We start from the raw sequence: 10,200 nt of genomic DNA, 5'->3' as shown, positions 1-10,200 counted from the left end.
CTTCAAGTGTTGAGTGAAAGATTAATTAAACCGGGTGGTAAACCAGCTGGTGATTCCGGTTTGAACGTTTTGAGTCTAGTTTTGGTGAGACTTGAAGAATGGAAGGAGAGTTTGAGCGGGTTTTTTCTGGCATTACAGACGTCTTGCAGAAGATTTTTGGTGTTTGGTTGAGATGTTGAAGGCCAAGACGGCAAAATACAATAAGGAGATGGTTGAATTCGTCGATTCGGTTCAGACAACGGTCAAAGATGATGAGGAGATGGTTGAATTGGCCGGTTCAGATCGAATGGGTAACATTTGACGACACCGAGACGGCAACACACGAGGTGGTGCCATGGGATTCCGAATGGGTAAAGTTTGATGATCCAAATGGATTGACGAATGAGTCGGTTTGGCTAAGTCTGTGTACGTAATATTTGATAACTGACTGGGTTGATCCACTTAGGTGTGGAAAGATCCGGTTTACACATGGTAAGGCCGGAGGCGTCTCACTAGTAGTCACTACGAACATAAATATTAAATACTATAGCTGAATGATTTAATTTGGTTTTTGTCTTGGAATATGTCGTGTCATTTTTTTTTTTGTGTGCTTGAATCTTTATTTCATAAAGACAGAGAGAAGTGATTCTGTATGTAAATAACTTCTTATGGAATTTCTGAAGTGAAAGTGTGCATAATTTATTTACTTGAAAAACAAAAACAAATTTGGTCGTCGATCCGGTTTCGGTTTAGAAAACTGAACCAAAGATATTACATCGATGTAGTTGCCCATTTCAATCAATTATTAATCATATCATGTGAGATTAAAATGATAGGATATTTGTTTATTACTCAGAAAAAGACAATTCAAATTTATTGAACATATGCTAGAAAATAATTTTATATTATAATCAAAATACCAACTTCAGATAGAATATTTGTTTGTTACTCAGAAAAAGACAATTTAAATTCACTGAACGTATGCTAAAAAAATAATTTTTATATTATAATCAAAATACCAACTTCAGTTTCTTGCGTCAGGTACTGACCATTTTTTAATGCGCATACTTGCTTTATGTGCCTGCAATGCTTAAAGTAATACACAGTTACTTCTTTGCCCTACATTAGAATCCCTCTAGATCAAGAAGAGAGGTAACAAAACAAAATACTAGCCTTGACAGTAAACAAAAAAAAAATTTCAAGTTATCAACTTAGTAAAATTATAACGTCTGACAAAAATAATATTCTTATTCATATATATATATATATATAGGCGCTTTTTGTTGTTAAAAGTCTACTACAAATTATGCAAAAATGGATTATAAAATCTTCAAAATTAATTACTATGAGTTAAAATGAAAAATATATTTTGTAGTATTCGTCTTGTTACCTCATGATCCCAGTCGCATCTTGTAGTGATGATTATTAATATCAACGTTTGAATTGCGGTTCCTCCGAATATCATACCGGCCCATATTCCCTACCATCATTACAAAGGCATACACATATGTATATTAGTTCATCGCCACAAATATTAATATCAAACAAAAATACATAATTTGCTGACATAAAAAAAAATTGCCGACTGCATAAAAAATTATCAATATATTTTGTGTTTAAATGCCGACGTTTGGTATAAAGTATGTAATTTAATTTTGAGGTAAATAAAAATAAACGGAGAAAACGTGGCAAACCTTGACTTCAAATTTGAAAACCCAGTCCATAGTAATCCCAAACGGAAGCCCGATAAGGTAGTAGCATCCCAGATTTATATATGCGACGTAAGATTGCCAACCCGAACCAACCGCAACACCTAAATCAAATCAAAATGTCAAAAAGTCAACACTACTTCTGTTGACCCGGTTTGTGAAAATAATTGAGGCGTACCGGAAAGAACTGGTTGCACACTGTTGAGAAGAATAGTGAAGGCTAAGAGACCAGAAAGGTTATCAACTGCGTTTAGGACATCTTCACTTGAAGAAAAGAACGAACCGATTTGGCCGTGGAATATTACTACCAACACAGTGAGGAATAACCCGATAATCAACGATAGTACGATGGACACGATCGTTGCAAATCTTGCTCCTTTCCCATTACCAGCTCCTAGTTCGTTTGCCACTCGAATTCTGTAAACACAATAACTATTTATTTGTACCTATATTAATTCTTTTAAAGATATTTATGCGCATATAATCCCAAGTTTAGTTATGAACTTGTAATTATGATAATATAATGTATGTCAACAAAACATTGGTGAACGTAACATGGCAATCTTAAAAGTTACCCGGTTCCCGCAAAGAATGCAAGTGGAATCATCAGCTCCCAACTATTTATCGACATGCTAAAAATACAAAGTTCAGTACGTACGTTAACAACTAGTTTATAATGTATATTTATTCGGTAAAAACAGTAAACTTCCCAACAAATGAAAAGCACAAACAATAACAATATTGATGGTTATAAGAAAAAAAAGAAAAAAGAAAAACAACGTACCATATAGATAAGGAGTCCACCGCAATTTTAGCATTTACTCGGTTTCCGGTCATCAAGATTAGTATTTTATAGTACCAATTCTCTAAGCTATATCGGATAAAAAATGTTGTAAGAACTTGTTTCCGATTCAAATAATTTGACTGTTAAAAAAAAAATTGTGAAACAAATGGGATTTTGTTTGACGAATGGTACCAAAGCATGATTCCGGAAGAGACAGAAAGTTTTGTGAATTCCAAAAGTCCGGTGAAAGCTTCGTAGGAGAAGCCAGTCCAAGTGAGTGTACAACCGCCACGCGTGCTGTACACAAATAAGATGATGTTGTTCAGCCACCATGGCACGTTCACACTAGCCATGGTCCCTACGATCCCGAGTTTATAGCCATACACGAAGAACCAGCACACGAGAATATGAGCCGCAAGTGATACTCCAGCTGAAATTGCAACCACCTACTCAGACATAATGAAAATGAGCAATCAAACACATTTAGTTTTTATAGTACGTACTAGCTTCAGACAATATAATTCTTATTTGTTATTTGTTATTTTTATCTTTTTGTAATTATTCATTATCTAACTATTTTTTTTCTATAAATCACAATGTTTTATGGGTTTATAAGGTTTTAGACGTTGTTTACGATTTTACGTTTTGATTAACAAAGATTTTATAGAGATCGATTCGATCTATATTTTCCCTTATGTTCGGTAATCAATCTTCACAAAGATCATAAAAACGTAGTTTCTCACGTTTCATTTGTCCTTTTTTTTTTGGTATGATAACCTAATTTTTTATGGCATTCCGAAGACTACCAATCTTCAAATAAAGGTTTTCACTCTATATTAAGTGAAGCTTTGTGTTTGGAACCAATATCAGTGTGGCCCATATGATAGTTTTCAAAGTTAATAATCAAAGACCACAATTTACGACCAATTAGTAACATACCTTGTTCTTGCGCTGACATTGTAGGAATCTGTTGAGAGGGAAAAAGAAGGCAAAGGCGAAGTGAACGGGGATGACAGAAAGGGCAATGGTCCCTGTTAACTCGGCAATATCGTCACTCTGACCAATAAACTTAAGAATAGGCGTGGCGAACAAGTACATAGGAAGAAGTAAGATGCAACATAAGAAAAGAATGATCCAATATCGCTGCATATATACTCCCAACATATAATATTTCCTCGCTCCAAACGCCTGACCGCATAATGTCTCCAACGCACTCGCCATCCCAAGCTGCATAAACATTTTCTCATATATTAAACAACATACAAATCCCCAATAATGTTTTATAGTGCGCACATATATACGAGTAAACCGTAGTTGAAGCCGAGTGTGAAGTTGTTAATAATGGAGATGGCAGCGAGTTCAAGATCACCGAGATGGCCACCGAAGGCTTGAGTAATGATGAGGATCGAGTAAGTAGCGAGTCCGGTAAATATGGACGGTCCGACAATATACCATAGCTTCTTAGTCTCTATCCATATTTCTCTCTTCACTCCTCCACCTTCCTCTGCCGCATTCAAGAGAGAAACAGTTGCTTCTTCTATTGTTTTTGATCCGGCGTCTTTCTTTTCCATCGCCGATCGTCTTTTTTTAAGAGAAAGGACGACTCTTAAATATGAGAATATGGGAGTTGCTAGCTCCAAATGTGCCGGATCTAGAAAAAAAAATTGTATGGGGCACTATATAAAATATTGAGAAGAAAATAACAAAATGAAAACAAAAACTATAAATATGGGGCATCGAACCCTAATCTCTAGGTTTAGCATGGAGCACATTACACCAAATATATGTACTAAGTAATCAATATGGTAAGCAGTACAATTGAACAACTACTAGATTTTAACCCGTGGTACACCGCAAGACTATATTTTTTAAATTGAAAAATTATATTATATTTGTTTGTTATTTTGTGGTTGTTTATTAATTTTGACCTTGTATAATTATAAAAAAGTTATTGGGTTTATCATGTAGTTTACCATGAAACAAATTTTTTCTTTTATAACAATTTTTTTATGATTTTTAATAAAATGATTATTTTTTTTGACTTTTAATATAGATGTTATAATGTTTATCTAGGTTTTGACCTGCAGTAGAACACATTAGTGTATTATATATATATATATATATATATATATAATAATAATTTAGAAATATGTGGGAAGTATAAGTAATTTTATTGTTTTGATGTAAATACAAATTAATTGTTTTCATTTGGAATTTGATTAATTAAAATTAGTTGTTGTAAAAGTAAACAGATCATGTTACTAGGTAGTATGTATAACACTATGTAGTGCACATATAAATGTGGAAAGAATATGTAAGTGAATAAATTCCAAACTCATATGCCAATAATATAATTTATAAAATTAGTTAATAATTAATTTATTCATTTATCTTGGAAGGCTTTTATTCTATAATTTAATCTCCAGGATAATTTTTATAATCTTATATTTAAATTTATAAGATTTTACAGATTTTTAATCTTAGTATTAAAATTATAGGACTTTTTCTAGTGTTTTCAAAATTTAACTCATGCTACATCTACATGTGTATTCTAGTAATATATTTATCATGTGGTACACATTCAAGATTATTTCCCAAGAACTAAAGTCAATTGTAAAAAAAATAAAAACTAAAAACCACAAAACCGTGAAACCAAAAAAATCGATTAGAAACTGCAAAATATTTGATATGTACATTTTTAACATAAAAAAGAGATATATAGTAGTCTGTTGTCAAAAAAAAAAAAAAAAAAAANGAGAGAGAGATTTAAACACATGGAAATAACTATTATTACAAAAAAAAAGTGATTACATGAATAAGAAAAAAAAAGGAAAAGTGAGTTACCTTTGAAACATTCGCCGAATGAAAAAAAAATCAGAAAGGAAAGCCTCTCTAGATCCAAATCAGCGATTTCTTTCATTGTTTCGTTCGACTCTTACCTCTCGTCGATTCGATTTCCAAATCGCTTATCCATGCACAATTTCATCAGTTTGTATAGATACCAAAAAATTCTTCATCCAAATTTTGTAGATTAATCTCCGGAGTCGATACCGAGCCTCTGTAACAGAGGTAAACAACTTCGAATCTCCTTTCACTATATGGTTTTGGGTTTTCTATTCAAACATGGTATTTATGTTTGTCAGATTCAAGACAATTATAAGATTCACTTTCAAATCAAAACAATATGCTGGTTCATTTTGTACTTTATAAAGTAAAGAATCATTTGTTTGCTTTGTAATTAATCGCAGGTTGGTAAAAATACACTTCACTGTATCATACTTTTAACATGAAAAATTCATAGGTACTTTACTCTGTAGATTAGCTTATGTTCTTAACCATGTGGAATACACACAATCATTAAACCTTTATGTCATCTTTCCTTTAGAACTGAGAATAAGACTAACGAAAAACATCCTTTAGAAAATATAATAGCCATTAAAAATAAACATCTTCAGCCTTATGTTGTCTTCTTGATAGTCTTTTGTTTTGGAGCCTGTAAATTAAAATCAAGAAACAAATTATAATAGTTTAATAGAATATACGAATAAGCCAAACCTTTAGTCTAGATACTTACATTGTTGTGACATGACCATTACAATGCTTTTGGATCTTGAATCTGCGATAGTTATAAACAAAAATAAATAAGTACAGATTGTATAAGAAACAAAACAATTGATAGGAACTAAGCTTTTGGTTTTGCTTTTGTTATGAGCTGCCGTGAAAGAGAACTATTTATAGTGTTAATGAGAAAATAGGGTGTTATGTGAGTGCTTAGAAATAAGCTTGGTGAGCAAGTAGGTAATATCTTTGGAAATATCACAATTTCGGAAGGTGAATAAATTTTTGTTAGGAGCTTATGAAATATGCTAGGATAGAATTATGGTTTATAAGATATTATTGCGTGTTTTACGGTGTTTTAGTTAATGCAAAATCCATGCATTTTGAAAGGAAAGCTACAAAATCAATTAGTATAAATCGTTAAGATATTTTTGTTTCTATATCGGAAAATAATTGAATGTTGTTTTATTTGTTTGCAGAAGAATCGAATCTCGTTGGAAAGGAAACTCGTAATCAAGTGGATATAATGAATATAAGAAGATTTTTAAAGAAAGAATATTATTAAAATTATTTATAAATTTAATAATAAATAATAATGGCATATCTGTAAATATGTTAGAAGACCAAACCTTCTTTCACAAAATTGCTGTGAAAATATTAATATAGATTCGTAAAGAGCATGGGGCACGTGCCACACCTCCCAACACTCGTATTTTTTTTGATAGCGGGTAAGTAAGTAAGCAATAAATATATTGTTTTAGTTTCCTTTGGTCCCCTTTCATTCAAGTCCTCTATATTCAATTTTTCTAACCAAACTATTGAAGGTTTTATTTTAGGAAAAAAGATGGCTAACAACCACGTGAAGTATAATAGAATACATGGTCACACATACCAATTATATTATTGTATCTTCAACTACACGAATTATATGTATTACATGGTCACATGCATGAACTATATGACGTTATGTGGTTAACACTATAAACATAAAATCCAGCACACTGGTCAACTGACTCCAGCGAAGACCGACGTTGACTCTAGCGTTGACCAAAAAAAATATATTTTATTTTATTTTTCTAATAAAAAACAAAAAAATAAATATTATATATAAACATTTTTGTTTTTTCCTTGATTAAAAAACTTATTCAATTCAATATCTAATATATATATATATATATATATATATCTAATGTATTCATTCTTATAATTAGTTAATTTTATTTTTAAAGCTAAAGTAATGGTTAAATAAAAATCATTAATAATTATTGATAATCAGATTATTTAAATACTACAAAATCAATAAAATCAAATTCAGATACTTTCATTAGAAAAATAATATGCAAAAGATTGAGTATATGACTCTTTACTCTAAAGTTTACATGGTAAGTGTTGTACAAATTTTAGATACTTTTACTATAAAATTTAGATACTCTTAATAACATGTAAACAAAAACAAAATAAACTCACAATATTTACTTCTAATATATACAGGATAAAGATACAAAAAAATGATTTTAGCAAAACAATATATTTGATTTGAGGGTATGTTTGCAAAAAAGTATAGAATAAGAGTATTTTTGCAAATACCTTTATATTACATCTTGAAAATAATTATAAATAATTTTTATTTAATTATTAGTTTACATTTAAAAATAAAAATTAACTAATTATAAGAATGAATATTGAATTGTAAAAAAATTTAGATATTGAATTGAATATGTTTTTTTAATCATGAAAAACCATTAATGATTTAAAATAATTATTTTTAATAAAAAAAATTTAGTCAACGCCGGAGTCAATGTTGGTCTTCGCCGGAGTCAGTCCACTAGTGTACTGGATTTTATGTTTATGGTGTTGATCACAAGACGTTATATAATTCATGCATATGACCATGTAATACATATAGTTCATGTAGTTGAAGATACAATAATATAACTAATATATGTGATCATGTATTCTATTATATTTGGTGTAGGTAGCCATCTTTTTTCTTTTATTTTATGTAGAACACTGTGATGTCATAGCTTCAGGGCCGTCTCTACCCCATGGCAGAGTAGGAAATGTCATGGGTCCATCCCAAATATTAAAAATTTTCTTTAAGCAAAAGGGTCCAATTTTTTCAAAAAAAAAATTATTAAAGGTTTTTAGGTTTTTTTAAAATTTGACAGAGGTCCCATATTTGTTTAAGACGGGGCTGCATGGCTTACACGATACTATATAACTTGGGTTTTTTTTTACCTGCATACTAGGTAACGACTACCATATAAATTTGTAATTATGCTTTTGAGAGAAAAAAATCATTTGTGGTTGTTGTTGTTTGCTGCTTTTGGAACAAGAAGGGAGACCAAAATAAATATGAATAAAATAAAACAAAACAGACTACAGCTAAAATGACAAGGAAAGATAGTGCCAGTGTACTAAGTTTGGTTGGAAATCAATGCGATCAACTTTTTAGGTATTGATTGGTAATTTTCAAACAGAACAATTCGGAATTGAAAATAATTGAAGAGATTATTAATTAGATTGAATGATAATAAAACATGTGGTTGAATTAAGATGTTAAAAACGTAATGTTTGTTAATCACCATTAGTAAAGAAACCGTTTACAATTTGCAAAACCAAATACAGTAGATGAGTTTCTTCTTGTAATGGAATGTAAGTGAATTAGACTCAATTAGTAAGTGATGACCATTAATCTCAAAGTGTGCCTTTGGGACGTCTACATGGAACGAGATTCAGAAGATTGTCCTCATCATATCAAAAAGCATGGGCATAAAAAATCTCTGTTCCAATTTTTTAAGAAAAAAAAAAAAAAAAAAAAAAANTTTATATGTTTTCTTTTTAAGTCGGGAAAAACGCGCCAGAGGCTTTCGGCCCATTAGAAAAATCCTTTGTAAAATACGTTCAAACTAACCCCATTACAAATATTCTGGATTTTAAAAACAAATCTGAAAGTTTAGGGGTTTATTTCAATTAAACAAATAAATCGAGGTCACGTCTGTTAATTCATTATCAGAAAAAGCCCTGAATCACAAAGCCAAAAAAAGCCCTAAAGGTATCTTCTTCTTCGTCTTCTTCTCTTTCAAAGATCAAGAGATCGCTGCATACAGTTCCATCTTCCTCCACAGCTACAGGTACGCCATTACCGTGTTCCGCAGAATGAGCTTTGGTTACTGTTCAATTTTTGGATTTCATCCCATAAGAGATGCAAATGAAGAGATTTTAATTTATCTTCTCTACTTTGGTTTAGTCTTAGTTTTCCTGGAAATGTAACTGATGAACTTAGATAGAACCGATTCTAGCTTTTAGATGCAGGTTCTCTCGTGTTTTAGTTAATGTTTGTGGGTTTAAATCACAAATTGTTATCCACCCACCAGGTGTTTGATGAAATGTCTGAGAGATAAATCAGAAATGCTGTTTGGCTTAATTAGGATTTTGATTCTTGTATTTTTTGCGTTTGGTTTGAATTAACAAACGAGTTTTAGTTACATCACTCATAAGGAAGGGGTTCTCTGATACTATTTACTTACAAGGATTTGGCTTTGGATGGGATGTTCATTTCTTGATATTATGTTATATCATCTATTGGAGTTGTCTATGCTTATATGATCTTTCTGTATGAATGCAATTTCGATTACATCATTTACGGATTCCAAATTTTGAATTTTGGTCATGGGCTGATTGATGCGTTTGTGAAAGTTATAAAGAGTTTGATTTCATTGTTCTGTGAAAGCCCTTTAAAAATGTTTGATTTAGAATCTCACTTTTAAAAGGGTTTAATCCTTTATTTCTCAGATGGTGATTCCACCGGCAGTAAGGCCACCACGTCTCTTCGACTACCTCAAACCTTACGTGCTGAAAATGCACTTCACAAACAAGTTTGTTCACGCACAAGTCATCCACTCACCAACAGCTACAGTAGCTTGCTCAGCTAGCTCGCAGGAGAAAGCACTGAGGGAAACAATGGACATCACACGCGACGTTGCTGCTGCTGCAAAGATTGGTAAGATTCTTGGGGAAAGACTCTTGATGAAAGATATTCCAGCTATTACTATCCAGATGAAGAAAGAGCAGAGGTATCACGGTAAAGTCAAGGCTGTCATCGATTCCGTAAGAGAAGCTGGCGTCAAGTTGCTTTGAGGATTGTTCAATAATCTGAATCAGTTTCAT

At 31.5% G+C, this 10,200-nt stretch overlaps 2 protein-coding genes and 1 long non-coding RNA gene across 4 annotated transcripts; 1 reads left to right on the top strand and 2 right to left on the bottom strand.

The window, feature by feature from the left end:
- Window positions 880-4,129, bottom strand: LOC104707019 (protein DETOXIFICATION 26). 2 transcript variants are annotated; one of them, XM_010423267.2, is made up of 9 exons: window positions 3,774-4,129; window positions 3,412-3,699; window positions 2,665-2,918; window positions 2,473-2,559; window positions 2,264-2,320; window positions 1,867-2,105; window positions 1,674-1,792; window positions 1,370-1,459; window positions 880-1,060 (listed from the first exon to the last, which is right to left on the bottom strand). In XM_010423267.2, the coding sequence occupies exons 1-9, from the start codon at window positions 4,041-4,043 to the stop codon at window positions 1,004-1,006; spliced, it is 1,461 nt and encodes a 486-aa protein (XP_010421569.1). In that variant the 5' UTR covers window positions 4,044-4,129; the 3' UTR covers window positions 880-1,003. The 2 variants fall into 2 exon arrangements, with proteins under 2 accessions (XP_010421569.1, XP_010421570.1); XM_010423268.2 differs by having other exon boundaries at window positions 3,766-3,859.
- Window positions 5,685-6,494, bottom strand: LOC104707018. The gene is made up of 2 exons (XR_754525.1): window positions 6,047-6,494; window positions 5,685-5,965 (listed from the first exon to the last, which is right to left on the bottom strand). It is a non-coding gene; the product is annotated as an uncharacterized LOC104707018 (long non-coding RNA).
- On the top strand, window positions 9,013-10,185 carry LOC104707017 (50S ribosomal protein L18-like). Its single transcript, XM_019228665.1, has 2 exons — window positions 9,013-9,164; window positions 9,826-10,185. Exon 2 carries the CDS (start codon window positions 9,826-9,828, stop codon window positions 10,168-10,170), a length of 345 nt encoding a protein of 114 aa, XP_019084210.1. The 5' UTR covers window positions 9,013-9,164; the 3' UTR covers window positions 10,171-10,185.

The sequence above is a fragment of the Camelina sativa genome, chromosome 8 (assembly GCF_000633955.1).
Source record: "Camelina sativa cultivar DH55 chromosome 8, Cs, whole genome shotgun sequence".
NCBI lineage: Eukaryota > Viridiplantae > Streptophyta > Magnoliopsida > Brassicales > Brassicaceae > Camelina > Camelina sativa.
The sequence above is the reverse complement of the archived record's forward strand: the minus strand, read 5'-3'. Positions and strand labels throughout refer to the sequence as shown.

Excerpts from the sequence above, each read along its gene's own strand:
- LOC104707019 (XM_010423267.2), bottom strand. The coding sequence starts at position 4,043 with ATGGAAAAGAAAGACGCCGGATCAAAAACAATAGAAGAAGCAACTGTT. Across the intron at positions 3,700-3,773 it reads GCTTCAACTACGGTTTACTC|CTTGGGATGGCGAGTGCGTT; the intron begins GTATATATGTGC and ends ATGTTTATGCAG. Across the intron at positions 2,919-3,411 it reads AATGTCAGCGCAAGAACAAG|GTGGTTGCAATTTCAGCTGG; the intron begins GTATGTTACTAA and ends ATGTCTGAGTAG.
- LOC104707017 (XM_019228665.1), top strand. The coding sequence starts at position 9,826 with ATGGTGATTCCACCGGCAGTAAGGCCACCACGTCTCTTCGACTACCTC.